General features: G+C 39.6%; 1 protein-coding gene across 1 annotated transcript; it reads left to right on the top strand.

Moving 5' to 3' along the window:
- The first annotated feature begins 5,421 nt into the window (after positions 1-5,421).
- LOC139148817 (uncharacterized) lies at positions 5,422-17,233 on the top strand. The gene is made up of 9 exons (XM_070720249.1): positions 5,422-6,127; positions 8,776-8,930; positions 10,340-10,484; positions 11,429-11,665; positions 12,383-12,595; positions 14,170-14,379; positions 15,259-15,492; positions 15,891-16,069; positions 17,039-17,233. The coding sequence occupies exons 1-9, from the start codon at positions 5,839-5,841 to the stop codon at positions 17,231-17,233; spliced, it is 1,857 nt and encodes a 618-aa protein (XP_070576350.1). The 5' UTR covers positions 5,422-5,838.

Below are 17,233 nucleotides of genomic sequence, written 5' to 3'. Positions count from 1 at the left end.
TCTTTTGCGCTCTGCAGCTGTTAATAGTTACTGCAGTGTCACCTTGTGCAACCTTGGCGACTGAAGGAAATGTTCTGCCAGTAATTAAGGGTGTAGCTCAGCAGTTATTTGTACATTACGGACACTTTCTTCACCGCAAAATGCCATGTTGGCCAACATATGTTTTAGTTCCCAGTCTACGCTCTGCAACAGTAGGAAACCATGACTAGTTAATTACGTATGTAGACATCCACATTAAATCGGTCTGGCCTCTTTGAGAAAGCTTTCCATTAAGGTAGCAAGTGCTTCGAAATTCAAAGTCTTACGCTTTTGCTCAACCTTTCTGTACAGACACATATAACCAGTCCCCTTGGAAATCAAGAATAAAAATCAGGGGTTTCCATGCAAAGTTTGGTACAAGAGAAACAAATTATCCAATGTATACGGACACCTGAAATTCAAGATGGTCGCCATCCTTGTGTTACCTCTATTAAGAAAAATCAAATTTTCGACTTTCAGAAAAATAATCCGTTGAACACTTTATTCTCTCTATGAGCTTAAAATTTAGCCCCCACAAGTGGTAGGCCAGAAAAATGTTGGAAAATTTTGAGCGTCCCGATATCTGTTCCCGGGGCGCGTTCTACCTTAAATCAGTCCAGCCTTTTTTGAGACAGTTGTCGATTAAACAGATCTTAGAAGAGAATAACAGAGTGAACGCATCACGCTGTCTGGTTTATTTCAAATACTCCTCCGTGCGGTGCATGCTCTAATCACCACTTTAAGTTCAATATATGTTTAACCTCTATCATTGAAGATAACATACAGGAGTCATCCTGGCTGTCCAAGACTCCACGGAGTGCTTGTATTTTATTTTTAGAAACTTTAAAATATACAGACTGTTGAATGAGAATGGCCTCTGCAGCGCAAAAAACCTGTAGATTGGATAATTTATCTACCACAGCGAGGTGAACAACGTTTTATTAGGACCAAACAACATGACAATCAACCCGTTTGTTGTGTTCCCACTTCTGAATCAAGTTGAGAAAAAAAACCAAGTACGGTTTTCAGGATCATCTAGTCAAGAAGGAATATCTTGTGACCCCTATTTGTCCTGGCACGCAGACATCTGAATCTCTTCCAAGGCAATTTTTATCTGTTACGAAGTCAGCTTAGAGCATTATGGGCTTGGTGATCTGCTCAAATAATCGACCGTCACTCGGTGTTAGCTCTATGGCGTAACGTATTTAGTTGTACATGTACCAGAGTGCAGCACACCGAACACACGATCGATTAATCCAGCAGACGATCGATCGATCAGCCATATCCTACCCACAAGTGGCTGTGGTGGTTTGGGGTGCACATCTTTGTTGTTTGCGCCTGCGACTCCAACCACAGCCACGTGCACAGAGCTACTACCAAATACAGCAAATACAAATATCATGGAGCTAAAAAAAGACCATGCAAAAATGTAGGACAATTCTCCCATAAAGAAACGTGGTCTCTTACTTGCCTACACAATTGCACACATTATTATGTGCGTCTGTGTGCCCGCTCGTCAATTCTTAACAAAACGATTGGTGACTATCATGTTCCAGTTTTGTAGAACCGTTTCCCCATATAGAGGAGCTGACAGAGACACCTTTTCTTTGACTTCCCTACTTCTTTATGGACCTATGTGGATTTGAATTCCTAAATATATTATCTTGTACCAGTTCTCTTATCCAGGAGTCAAAAGACAAGGTACCTTTGTTGAGACCTTAAAACCACACAATGGTGTCTTCAGTCAGTTTGTCATAGGATCTGTCTTGGAGTATGCTGCCAAACACTTAGTCAAGTCTGTGTTGACAGTTACCTCTCAGACAAAGCAGTAAATCCACAACTTCCAACTCTGAACAAGTTGAGCAGGAAGTATGTTCTGTCTGTCAACAACACTACCGATAGTCCGATACAAAACCCCCACAGTAACTCCCTCTCACACATAGTTTTCACATGTCAACCACGGCAAAAAATGGACCAATTTTACGTCTCGTGAAAGCAATATTTCACCCATAACTCCCATTTTCTAGAACGATTTATTTTTGTTCAATTTTCAAAGGTAGTGGCTACCATCAATGACGCACCACACATATTTGATAAACCGTGAATTGTCCTGACAAATTACGTTTATACTTCCAGAGTTTACAAAAGAGGTCTACTACTGGTAGGGCTTCAGTTCCCGCGCAACTCTCCTGGTACACGGCTAGGATCGATTTCTGTTGGCATTACTCGCAGTCGGTTCTGAAATTCCTCTAAAGGTCGTCGTACTTATGACGGGAATGCCGTCTCCTGGTGTTCGGATCATCTACATGCCCTCGGTTTGCATACCCCTCTGTTTACATGCGGTTTGCTTTCAACGCCGTGTGAATGTTGGTGTATGAAATTCAAATCAGCCCTCAGTTCTTTCTCTGTACCATTGAAACAAAAGTCAAAAAATTTCCATTCTCCTTTTCGTGGTACGTTTTTATCTTATAGACTATGTCAACCAATATCAGCTCGACGTCTCCAAGAATTAACTTTATCATTGGCCTGTGGGTTCATCACTACAATTCTTTTGATAAACGACACCATAAATACTGTCGTATGTAACTGACTGAGATTGAGTTCATCACGTAACACAGAACTACCAACTTTTCCAATAGCCACATGAACCTTTAACAGCGATTGCATCCATTTTGACTAATGTCAACAATACGACAAAAGAAACAAGAGAAACGTTGACAAGCCTGTATAGCTTAGCGCGATCTTTTGAGTAACATATAGTCTGTCAAATATTCCATTTTATCCGTAAAACGATTCACCGAACAACGAACACAAGAGCATTAAAATGCTGTTCGTGGAAGGGGATATATAAGTATTAATCTTTTCCCTATGTGCTTTGAGCAGTTTTTGCCATAAAAGCTAAAAATAGCACATCCAACTGTGAGCAGCTTTGGTCTTCCTGTATCAGTATCTCCGTTCGGTAAGAAATATTGAAGTATGGTAATATGAAACCATATGGTATCTATTATTCCAAAAAAAAATCAATATGGGACAACGCCCCTTGCGTCAGTCAACATCGTCAAAATATGTTTGTGTGACCGTGTAGTTACATGTACACAGAATCAACTTGTACACAGCATCACCTCGAATTTGTACGCTCTGCTTAAGCCAGAATGCCCCCCCCCCCCGGGTACAGTTGTCCAGACTCTACAAACCTTTCATGCTTTTGCATATATTGACTCAATGCGAAACCTGTCACGAAGATTAAAGGATATAAATTGTGACAATTCAATTTTTCCATTATTAGATTAATACAGAAAACTGGCGGTCATATTAAATTTCTCAAGTATTGGTAAATTTGCAGTAGCATGCGTCCTAATCCCAAAAACATTTATTTTGAATACTGAATTTTATTCTTGTTTATACAAGAGAGAGGTTTGAAGATTAAATTGTTGTGGATTTTAAAATTTTTCATTTCTGAAAAGCATATGATGACTAGACATTTGTTTCATATATCAATATCTCATATCATTATTGGCGATCTTCCGTAGACAAACAGACGCCAATATTAGATCGTATTAAGTGACACTACGTTCTGCAGTCGACCAAGCACAAAAGCGAACCTGTCCACGACACAACGTAAAGTAGTTGATTGATGTTGTAATCCAAAACTCGAATCGTGATTCCTTTTTAAGCCAATATTTTGCTTGAAAACCGGCGAACGATGCTCCGAGGTAAAATGAGTAAAGTTCATGTGGGTTCACGAGAATGATTTATGGAGTGTACCTTATCATATGATTAGGAACTCGCCAAGACCAAGCAGAGGAGTAGGCTTGATGGTGAAAAACTGGCAAGTTGAAGAGGTTTCAGATGCATGCCGTTGTGTGTAAGGGTTTCCGGAGAGCAACAATTCGGTGTCAAATACTTTTACACAGCGTTGACATCATGGAATGCCACACAGCTGACGTTTCAGATAGTCGCTGGGACTGGTGTGGGAAATAGATAAAAGCTGGGTATTCTTCGGCACGGTGAATAGGAAGAACATAGTGACAGGTATTCTTCACTGCGATTTGACCTTGGTAAGCTTAACTGTCACTTAGGTCAGTGAAGATTACTCTACGGAAACATCCTGACTGAAGTATGCGTCTGCGGACAGGGTGTCACGCTCTAGACTGTGAATAATAAAAATCATGTCAAATTTTCCTGTGCCTGAAATTACAAACAATAATTAATGTAGTTTATGAGAAGAAGAAGTTTTACAGCAATATTGTTATCATAAACAGTAAGACAACACACTGTACGTAAATAAGGGAGCCATCATTATTTACGCCCTGGGGGTCGTAGGAATCTGAGGTGGGTCACTGAAAAAATTGACGGCTACAAAATGTTGAAAGGAAGGGGCCAGTCATTTTTTGGGAAATGTACTGAAGCATCTAGTGCAGTTATGAAATTATTCAAAAATAATAGAAAATAATGAAAAAAAAACCGCTATATATTAAAAATTGTATAATTTTATAAAAGCATGGTTCAATATGACACATATCAAGTGTTGTGACCAGAGGTGGAAGATGAGCTGGGTCATGGATAAATGCTCTCCGTAGATACCATTATCAGTGCACAGTATCTAGGACAAAACTGAACGGTTATGAATTCATCCTTTATTATCACAGAAATATGTACTTTAATTGGCTTTAATCCAATAACTATTTTGATATTTTACTATACCCATCCAAATTAAACAACAATACATGGTTGGATACAGGTTATAGCGTGAGCTTTAATATGTATATTTTGTTGTGATTTTGAATTTCATTTTGTTTGTTTCACCTTTTTTAGCCGTCATCATGAGATAACCGATAATAATCTAGCAGGATAAAACACGATTTGAAAGGTATTTACTATTTATGTATCGGGGAGGGGGTAATCAAAATTTCTGTGTTAAAGAGGGGGTATTTCTCAAATTCATCATTGGGAGGAGTTACTCGAAATTTCGAACCCCAGGCCCTAAATAATGACAGCTCCCTTTAGATCTCACTTCCTCCAAAAGGGGCGACAACAGAAAGGTGTGGCCTCATCGCGTTGAATATGAACTCTGGCAAACTAAATAATGGTCTACTACATCCATCAGATCAACGGAAATTCATAAGGGAGTTAAAAGTTGATAGTATGTAATATACTCAATAGTTTTGGTTGTAAAATCTTATATACTTGTCCCGTTCCCAGAACCCCACCAATAAATGGGGAATCATCTGCACCTTTGCTGAAAGTTGAACTGCGAACTAGTTTTCAGTTATCCTGAGAGTTGATAAAGCCCCCTGTGGTCTGTGCGGGAAACCACATCGGGAATCTTGACGATATCTTTCACTATCTGTAATGAACACGCAATTGTTGATAAAGTTTTACCATAAACACGCACTAATTGCTGACAGGAAATGCCTTGATCAAGTACTGTCCCCGGGTACTGTCCTTATGCACAGCTTGTTCGGGAACCTTTCTGACAGTTTGAAGACCTGTGAGAGTTTTGTTTTGCCGTCTGTGGATGTTTCCTTTGCTCGTTGGACGTGAAGACTCTTTGACAGTTCTCCGATCAACGGCCGTCCGAGCTCACGTCGCACAGGTTGACTACACATTATTCTCATTCATCTCAACATAGTGAAGTTCTTTAATAGAATCTTGTCACGTGCGCTGAACGTAAACAAGATTGATCACCGGGTGTACGGTTTCACTCGAAATGCCGGCAGCATACAGTGAACGACCAAAGGGCACGCTAGTAGACGACCAAAAGTATGCTTTCACAAAGACGAGGCCAGTCAAATCGCAAAGAGTGTAGTAGGAGCAAGGATGCAGTACGATAGAACACCCTCCACAATGGCCTCGCTGGTCCTCTATCTTGGTTTCGTTGTCCTGTTCTGCCGAACATCCGTGGTGCTGTGCTCCGATAAATGTATCGCCATCTGCGAAGAATGTCAGCCGCCGCCGCTTACTACTGACTGTACCGGTGGGCGGCAAAGGCTCGACGGATGCGGCTGTTGCACTGTTTGTGCAGGCCAAGTCAACGACTACTGCGACGATTTTATGTCACCTTGTGATGAAGAATTTGGACTAAATTGTGAAATCAACGTCTGTAAAGGTAGGTTGTTTTTTTTCTTTTTACATGTGAAAACCCCCTTACATCCTCCTAGATTGATGCATATGTAAACTGAGCGAGTGAGTTGATGATTTCACATTTGTGTTTTTTCAATACCAGTAGCTGGCATGTGACAAACACGATGATGAATAGTCTGGCAACTTTGTGGTAACGACCATGAATGCTATGTCGAGTCGTTCCTCTATCAGCGTAAACAAATACATGCGTTACCTGTATCGCACGTAAGAAAATCACGGCGTCGTATAATGTGCTATCAGTGCTATCAACTTTTACAAGAATATTCTAGAGACTTGTCTTTAAAATCTTCTTTCATGATACTGAAAATACACTGATATCGGGTTCGGAACTGTGGACTCGTAAATCCAAAACCGTTAACCAGCTCCTTCACATTCACGCGTTATCAAAAACTTGTCCTCAATATTCTCCCCTGCAAAGAGGAAAATATTCGCACCGAAAAGTACTATGGCCAATTTGCGAGGAAACCGAGCCTATAATACTTTCCAAACTCTATCTCTTGAATTGTCTTTTGGAATCTAAATGTGTACGTTTCTGGCATTTTTTGCCTAGAAGTCATTTCGGGGCCTTGATCGGTCGAGTGTGTTTTCTTGGCCTTTGAGTCGGGCATAGTCAATGTTTGCTTGCATTCCACAGGCTGCAATGTCAAAATATTCCTTGAATGACGATATCAGATGATATTGCCTTGATCCCTTCACATGTTTCTATGGCCATGACGTCGACATTTTCCTTCATATAGTAAGAACTCATAAAGATTATGTCCATACGTATTGTGATATGTATGTATATATGTATGTATGTATGTATGTATGTATGTATGTATGTATGTATGTATGTATGTATGTATAGTAAAATGTGAGTGTAATTATATTACAGAGAGAGAGAGAGAGAGAGAGAGAGAGAGAGAGAGAGAGAGAGAGAGAGAGAGAGAGAGAGATGCTCAAAGACGAAAAAAGCCAAGGTTTCTCTTGAACCAACTCGACTCATCAGTTGTACAGCCATGTAGACTATGTAGGAGAAGCACAGACATGGCATATAGGTGCTAGGTAAACCCATTATGGCGTAAGATGATACGTATACTGCTCAGTCCAAAATAGCATTCCCCAGGCGCCAATTGCATTGAAATAACCGAAAGTGTCAGAACAGAAACTACTATGAACACGTAGTCGGGAAAAGTTTTTTTTTCCCCTCAAGAGAGAGAAATTTGAAAAAAAAGCGTGGGTTGTTTCTGTAAAACACACCGAACTCTTCTGAATGGTCGGTATTATACGTGCTGTTTTGTATTTTCGTGACAGATTGCGTAGTTTGAGAGAGGAACTGCACACAGCGACTTAAATAAAACAATTGACCGGAAGATTTGCTTTTTAAAGTTTGGTTAGCCATGTCATGGCCACTCAGGCACAGCTGGTTTGGCAATCACCTGCAGGACTTGAGGTTTTCTTCCTTTATGTTTTGAAATTCGTTGTCATGGGACGATTGTGTCCCCGTTTTTACAGCACAATTTATACCAAACGTTTTTAGCAAACAGCGCGACGCCTCCGCGGAGGGGGGTGGGGGACTGCTAGATCCTGAGTTCGTTGGACCTGAACTTGGGCGTAACCTTCGTGTTTTGGGGTCGACCTCTGAATGACGACCTGCCCCGAGAGTCAAGGTCGCTAGCGTTTTCTTGAGTGAAAAAACACTGGAATAACATCAATAAGCTTCAGTCTAGGTCTAGTATATATCACCGGGTTAAGGGTTTCGCATCTTCTTTGGTTCCTGTTGTACGATGCACATATTTTCCTAAAGGAACATCATAATTTTCCATTTTCTTCCGTGCTATATCATTCGATTTCTTTGAAGCAGATTTCAATATTTTAGTCACCTGAGCGTGTGCGTATAAGATAAGGTAAATGGCTGCTATGTTAGCCTAGTCCCTGGATGGAGTATTTTTGCGAAGGCCAAAAAATCTGCGAAGGCAGAAATACTTCGTCTAGGGACTAGGCTACTGCTATGTAAGAGAACCCAACATATCAGCTGGGACTTGATTCCGGGTGACGTTACGGTTCTGCCATTAATATTCGAAAATAAATATTTATCCGAAATTTCAACACGATTTTTGAAAATTTACGCGTTGACTGAAATGGTTTTTGGTACTGCAACAACGTAAGTATTGATGAAACTTCCAACAATGCATATTGACGGATCAGACCAAAATAAGCCGGAAGAAGGCTGCACGACAAACAAGATATGATCGAATTCCTGTCAGAAGCCGCTAATATCGAGTACCCAATACGACATTCACGAACAAACCTTTGAGCGTGGTAAGCGCCACTATAGAAGTCGTGTACAATATGTAACATTATCTAGCACAAAGCGGAAAGACTTTCACGATAGTTGTTCCTAGGCAACTAAACACGACTTCTGAAGGGACCTCTGATTATACTATATTGCCAGTGACTTTGTTTCGAATGGGATTGCTTCGTTCCGAGAACTGAGACCACATTGACATAATGAATCGGCCAATTCCAGTTTAAAGTCAATTTTCGCGTAACAAAAACATAACTATACATAACGTTTATTTTATTCACTTAAGAGGGCTGGTCTGTATCTCTACCCATTTTCTCCCTCTACAGGTTCCTTTAATGTTCACGTCGAAACAGAGACACAAGGTTCGTTGACAATAAAATGGGATCCACTTCTGACGCCGGAACATTTTCAACCCTTCCGGTGCGTTCTCTTCTTCACGGAAGAGTACTCGGATATAATCGGAGACTGGTCCGCCAGAGAGGCAAGTCTATTGTACAGCGAACCTTACTAGCGTGTGTTTTTACAGAGTGCCTGATAATGGCAAGTTGTTTCCTCCACAGTTTCGGAAAGCTCTTGCAAGGCAACCTGGAGTTTTCAAGATTTTTCATGATAAATCACCTCAATATGATACCATCAAAAATTTGGTGCCAGCTGATTTAAGCTGATGCCTAATCAACGCTGCTGTGCAGCCAGGAAAATCCGACCATAGCTTTTTCAATCCCCGAAACAATTATCGTGTTAGACAACTAATGAGACCTTAACTAGCCAAGTTAATATTTCATGTTCCTGATCCTATTAGTCTTTTCAATCGCTCAACTAAACTTTCTCTATGGTCAGAATGAAATGTTCGTTGTCGTTCACATGAGACTGAAAGATGTATAGGTACCCTGCCATCTCCGAGCCAATCTGATTAAAATTAGGATGCCGACGTTTTCCACCTTTGTTTGTTCTTTGCTGTTCACGTTAGCGGACAGTCGACCATCAGCTGTTCTCGTTAGCTGACAGTCGACTGTCAACTAACGAGACTGACAGTCGACCGTCTGCTAACGAGAACAGCAGAGAACAAATAAAGATGAAAAACATCTCTACATCTTATCTTAAAGGGGTAGGTTCTCTATTAGTTTTATCTCTAGGCAAATTGACTAACTGTGCAGAACTTTCAAAGGAGAATACAGGACTAAAATCACATAAACAGTCTATGTAAACAGTCAAAAATGTGAGAACCACGCATTGAGAATTGCCCTTTAATCAAATTGTCTCCGACCCTATACAGGGTTGGAGTTTTTTGCGGGTTTGGCTATACGCTACTGAATCTTTCAGTCAAAGACTTGTGCGATTTGTCATTTTAGAGGTACATTTATCCGCTTCTTTGACTGTATACGTTATTTTAAATACTTCTTGAAAAACAAAATACATATACATATATATATACATATTAATTACATAATCTATGTATACATGTGTATATACAAACTCATTACATATTATATATACGTTTTGTGTATATATATATATATATATATATATATATATTATATATATATATACACATGTGTATACATACAATACTAACACATTTCTTGCTCTACATTGGGAGAAACTGTGTGGTCTCGTTTTACACTCTATTTATTATATTTCAAGATAAATGCAACACCCAACTGTATGAGTCACTGTTTCATATAATGAAGTCCAACTATTCAGATCTTTTCCCACACACAAGTCAAAGCATGAATAAGACGCTCCGTAAACACCTCGAAAGAATCGCGCAACCTCGAAATTGCTATGAAGTCTGAATAAAAACAACTCTTTTGCGACCGACTAATATTTCAATCAATTTCTGGACCCTTAGCTTAGACAAAAATAATTAGCTCTCTAATTATTGTGTTTCAGGTCGGGGATAGTTTCAATTTCGTCTTGGAAGACGTGCGAGAAGGTGTAGATTACTTTATTCGCATAGTTGCCATGCCAATCGACGGGGGATTTGATGATGCTCTTGTATTCACTGAAACATTGGTCTACAGGACTTCCTCACGCGGTAAGTGCAGTAAAATGCCCAGGCCTACAGCGATGGGGTGTTTACGCATTTTTGGTCGGATTCGATGGGTGGTTAAGTATGTATAAAATATTTGCCAGCTAACATGTGTTTTTCTGTCTTGTTTTTCCCCACTTTCTAAAAATATTGTTTCAACCACGGTCTCTCCACTTGGGAGTGTGTTGAAACAACAATTTACAATAACTCGTCATAGTGAATGCGTTCATCGGTCGTCAGCCTGAGGAAAGCAAAACATGCTGGAAAGAACATACATTTAGAGTATAGGTACTAGCTACTATGATGAAAGGACCGATAGACAGACAAAAAGACACACAGAAACACAAAATAACAGACGGAGAGACAGACAGAGAGACAGAAAGACAGATAGACAGACAGACAGACAGACAGATACATACATACATACATACATACATGCATACATTCATACATGCATACATACATACATACATACATACAGACGGACAGACAGACAGACATACATGCATGCATGCATGCATGCATACATGCAGACATACATACATACATACAGACAGACAGACAGACAGACAGACAGACAGACAGACAGACATACATACATACATACATACATACATACATACATACATACATACATACATACATACATACATACATACATACATACATACATACATAGAGGGGACAGACTCCGACAGTAAGAAATGGCAGTGTTTATTGACGCAGTTATAGTGTTTAATTGCTGATAGATTGATTGACCAATTGATTCACTGATTCATCCAATTATTCGTCCGTTCATATTCATACTAGCCCATACTGCAGCAATCCCCCGTAATAAATACCAATGCCTTCCGGGAATATGATAGGTATCAGTCAAATGGCAGAGCAACGTACAATTGACAATAGTGCAGGTCTATGAGTTGACTTACATAAAGTCCTTCATGCTATAGATTCGTGGTGTCATTTTAACGCTACCCACTACAGCCACGGTGAAGAGCTCCATAACGGTTGCCAGGTGTGTACGTGTCATACGGGCGAATGGTCGTGTCGAGCGAAACACTGCCCTCCTCCAGATGACCTGACTATCATCAACCCGGTCAACTGTCGCCATGTACCCCATCCCAGTGAACCGGAGTGTTGTCAAATTAGGGTATGTGAGGAGAATTCAACAAGTGACTCTCAGCGTTGTAAGTATCCATACTATACCTGTACCTTTAAACTATTCAACAGTAAAACGATTGACATGATAATACCACTCTTCAAATTTGAAGAATGGTATAACATGTAGTTTCAATATAGATTCCTCTCTGCCTTTCTCCGTCCTTGCGACGCGATTCCGAAAGCTCTCTGGTCTAGATTGCAGATTACTTGAAATTCAACAAGATAATCGTTCTAAGCTTAAATTCACATTTTGATCCCGTGAAAGGGAGATACTGACAACATACTTCTTAGGGTTCAATGGCGGCAAATATGCATAAAACCCTGAATAGCCAGAAATCATGTGTTCAATTTGTCATCTACTTTTCTTTTGGTGTATTACGAGGCATGCCATTGTCGATGGGTTTTAACAACAAAAACATGAAGTAGTTTCGGCAGGAACAGTTTTGTAGATTTAGAGAGCCTGTCGGGACAGTCACGCAAAGTGTAGTTTTTGATAGACTGGCGAGCTTCAAAGCTAGAGCCTTGTCCACTTTTAACGAACGTGTTCGGCATGTTTTTGAATCGGCGTATAAATCTACTTTTGGATTTTGAAGAATAAAGAAGTTACGCATTTGATTTTGCATCTTTTGTTAATCAATACTTTACTTTGCAATATTTTCTGCGCTGTCACTTTCAAATATTGCCATAGTTTTTGGGATTTCACAATTTCATACCGTTAACTGTTCCATCATTCCTTGCTGCAGCGTGCTGGCACGATGAAATTGAGCACCGACATGGCGACTTGTATGATCACGGGTGCAATGAAACGTGTTACTGCGACGATGGTGTCGAAAAGTGCGTTCCGCGTTGCGACGATCCTGGCCAACTTGTGCCTAATCCGTCCACCTGCCCGAATCCTACTCTGCTACCGCCGCCAGAGGGCGAGTGCTGCGAAATGTTAGTGTGCCTTCCACCGGGTGAGTACTTCTTGATTTTAAATTCCACATTCGTAGCGTACACGGTGCTTATGTAATGTACAATTCAACAGTGACTATAAAATGTTAGTGAAATCTCCGTATCTGACCATTGGATTAAAAACAACAATTTGAGACGCCAGACTCTACCATGAACCATTTTGTCGGCTTAGTAGATGAGACTGATTTTCGGAGAACATATCGCTGGTCAAGTGAGATATCACAAACATTTTCCTCTGCAGTACAATTTGCTTCTAAGGAGTCTTATAAACATTTGCTGCGATGCTATTCTACCAACTTTGGCTAGCTGATAATGGCTTCGGCGGTCCCCGAAGCCGCCGCCAACAGCCGCAGCATCATTTAAAACTAGAGTTCTCAACCCTTGGTGCACATATTAGTTTATGCTGACATTGGATGTTGACACGAAGCTCTTTATAGTTTTGCTTTTTAATACAACTTAAAAATTCGGTTCGTAGAGAAAGCTGACAGTCAACCAGCTTTACAGAACCGTTTCAAAATTTATCCTACACGTAGGGTTTGTTGTTTGACGGGATTGCTGGAAATATGAAAATGTAAACCCTTCTGAGCGTACTATTCATCTATACTTGCTTTCACAACGTATTATATACACTGAGGCACTAGCGGTAATCTGACAGGTTAAATTTGCAATTCATCAACACAAAAATGTGAAAATAAAGGGAGTATTCAAACCATTACGCCTGATTATAGAACTAATTTGGGATAATTGGATAGCGTATTAATGTTTGTTTAATCAGTAAATGTAGCACTTGTTTTATGGGAATTTGTAATATTACAACTTTAAACCATAGGGCACATAAGCTTAACAATTATGATAAATTCCAATTCTCCCAAATCAGTTCCAATCGTGTTTTATTCAATGACAAGAAAAATACTTTAATGGTAACATATTTCTCTCAGACTGATTAAAATTCAAGGTTTAGCAAATAGTCGCGAATTTTATATAAGCAATAAACCACGTCCAGTGACGGTACACAGCGAGATTTTGACAAGTTATATGGAGTGAAATGGTCAAAATCGAGTGGTATACCCGTTGCTGAGGCGGGTTATTGCTATTATATCTAACATTAAATTGAAATTTTAGCGTGAAAATCAAAAAGGGAATTTTTCTCTTGCTGAGACCTCGTGTCTGTTCAAATTATGCTAAATTGCGAATATAGCATGGTTATTTTCACGTCTCGACCAATCCGATCCCAGTATTTTCGCCATCAATATACCAGATATAATGTACAATAATAAATGAAATTCTCAATGAATGTAGTCGAACTATTTTATTTTAAAACTCTTATTTCAATATATAATGCGCATTGTGGTATTCATTGCAAAAATTACTACAATTCCATCGTCATATAGACTGGGGCTCATTTTTTCCTCGGATTCGTCTTTTTGGGAAGTTAAAGGAAAATGATGTATAGGCGTATGTTTTTGAGTAATGTAGGTGTCTGAACTTCTAAAACCAGGGACAGGAATTGAAGTATTATGATCTTTAATAGATGTATGTCGGTACTGTTGTCGTGATTTCCACTTTTTGTTGTCAGCCGGATCTTGTGAATTCAATGGAAATGTATATGAAGACGGTGAACGATTTGATGTGGACTGTATAATGAGATGCCACTGCCAAGGAGGCGACGTTGGATGCGTATCCTTGTGTCCACCCACGCTAATGACACCATCACTGGAATGTCCATCACCAAGACTGGTCGACGTACCGGATGAATGTTGCCAACAATGGCAGTGTGGCCCACCGGGTAAGCCTCCCTTTCCTACGATTCAAGTGAAGTAAATGCGTTACATACATACATACATACATACATACATACATACATACATACATACATACATACATACATACATACATACATACACACACACATACATACATACATACATACATACATACATACATACATACATACATACATACGTGCGTACGTACGTACTGTGAATGTGGTATTTGCAGTACACGCCATGCAAAATCATATTTATTGAATAATTTGCGCCAAATTATTGTCCAATTACGTGTTTCTAGATACTTGAACATTGAAAGTCTGTTTCTCGTTTGTATATGTTAACCTGAACGTACCGAGTGAAGCTTGTATCACACAGTGGTCATCTAAAGAGGCACTGCGTAACTCTCCTTCTGTCCTATGATAGATCACAGTGGGCATCGAAGAACATAATGACAGATATCATTGTGTATTCATTATAAAAATTCAGTACTGGATATTTCATTGAAATAAACATGTTTGACATGTAATAACAACAGATTATTTTCTGTTAGTAAATTACCGACTACCTACTTTGTCTATATTTATCCCACTGAATATCATCACAGTAACATTTCACATTTCATCTTCAGGACCTTTTTGCGTCAAATAACTATGGAAAAAGTAGTAGATGATGAACAAATTTCAATCCATTTTCATTATCTATGATCGATATAACTAAATCATAATCATTGTGCTGTTCAAAGTTAAGAACGGTTTGTATATTTTTACATCGCTTTACTGACAGAATATATTACATTACAATTTCAACTTCACATACATTTTAATATTTGTGATACAAGGTACCATCGGTCCGGAATTTATACTGACTTTATTTCTCCGAAATTCAATTATCTTCAGTCAATATAAAGTGTGAGCTTGAAGGAGTCGAAGTAAGTGAAGGAGACTGGATCGATGTCAACTGCGAGCATCGCTGTCAGTGTCAGTATGGGGCGCTCCGTTGCTTACCCCTGTGTCCTGTCCTCGTTCCCATGTCCCAGATGCCTTCATTGACGATCTGCCCAGAGCCGTTTATTGGCAAGAGGAACGAGGATGATTGCTGCACGGAATTTTTCTGCCACCATCCAGACCGAGGTGAGTGATTTCATACCGGAAAATCGTAAGCTCACTTTATCGCAATAATAACCATTATGACTCTGATATCCAGATTGTAAGGCACTGAGCTGCAACATATATGTTACACGTATACATACTGGCATACTGCGTATCTGTGTGGTTCGATAAGGCAGGATGAATGACATTTGCCTGTTTATTTATGACAGGTAGTGCCATATAATATAGGTTGTGATATATATATATATATATATATATATATATATATATATATATATATATATATATATATATATATATATAATATATATGTATGTATGTATGTATGTATGTATGTATGTATGTATGTATGTGTGTGTGTGCGTCGTGACGACGATAAAATTTCGAATGTTTATACCTGCATTATTTTCTGTCCTCAGAGAGCCCAAACGAGGTCCAAGATGTGTTGTCCGAATCATCCGGGCCGTCGTCTTTGGTTGTCAGTTTCTTCCCACCGTCGAATACCGAGATACTTGCTGTCATCGACAGTTACGAAGTTTACTACACCAGCCAGGTCAACGTCTCCGACATCAGCCAATGGCAACTCAAAAGAGTACAGGCGAGTTTAAGTGTTTCTGGATGGTTGGTTACGCTACTTGAAAAGTATCTTGTTGTGTGTGTGTCAACATTAATTATGGTATCATCATTTTTTCTGTAACAATGTGAGAAAAAAATGATGAATTAAAATTGATCTATGCTAAAATAGACGATAACAAAACAATAAACAACAATAACAATAACAAGAGGTAGAAACTAAGCTCTCTATAGTTGTTTCTGGCACATGCGCACAGATGACAACAGCTCTTTCTGCCCAAGAGTGCAAATCGCCGTCGTAAAACTACTTTTCTTTTCTTTTACGGCAACTTCTGACTCCTAGATGTTGGCGCATTTCTGTGGAGGAGCGAATCGAAGCCCTGGCTCACGAGAAACAACTGCAATTACCGTAAAGAAGCATGACAAGTTGACTAGAAAGTAGCTTTACTGTGAAGCATTGGTGCAGCACTGCCATCATTGTTATTTTGTTCACAGTAATCGTGTTGTTTTGATCACATTATATGTTCGTAAATACCTTGACCATGACGAAACCGACGGAAAGATTGGTTCTATTCCGACCAGGCGTGCAAATTCCCTATTGTCTTTATTAGTCTAGGATCTCTCTGGCGTTCGGTTTCCCGAAACTACCGCTAGAGAGATCCAAGGATACCAATATCCGAACTTCATTAGTCTGTGTTGGATGCAGGGGCCGGCAGGATAGTGACCTTGCGCTATTTGCTTGGTTTACTGTTGCTGTCGTTCTTTTAGTTATTTGCTTTCAGGTTTTCAGTGACAACTTTGAGTAAAAACAGTCCGTATTTCCAAAACCTACTTTACAGTGAATATTACATGTCAGTCATCCATTCCGAGTCTACGAAGGAGACACCGAGCTTGGAAACCGACAAAACTTGCTCCCACCTCATCCCCGTATTTATAAAATATTTGGCTATTCTGATGTTGTTTCGTTTAATGATGTTCGTTTGTTTCAATTCAGGCAACAACGAAAATTCCGACAGAGAACAGTCGAGGAAGACGAAGCGTTAACCATGAGAGCAGGATCACAGTTGAGGTCACTGGTTTAACACCCAATACCGTCTATTTCATCAAAATAAGAGTCAGCATTGGTATAACGCCGACACATTACGTCATACTGCCAGAATACTTACCATACTCTGATACGGTTGTGTGA

Source organism: Ptychodera flava, chromosome 14, assembly GCF_041260155.1.
Source record: "Ptychodera flava strain L36383 chromosome 14, AS_Pfla_20210202, whole genome shotgun sequence".
In the NCBI taxonomy this organism is placed as follows: Eukaryota; Metazoa; Hemichordata; class Enteropneusta; family Ptychoderidae; genus Ptychodera; species Ptychodera flava.
The sequence above is the reverse complement of the archived record's forward strand: the minus strand, read 5'-3'. Positions and strand labels throughout refer to the sequence as shown.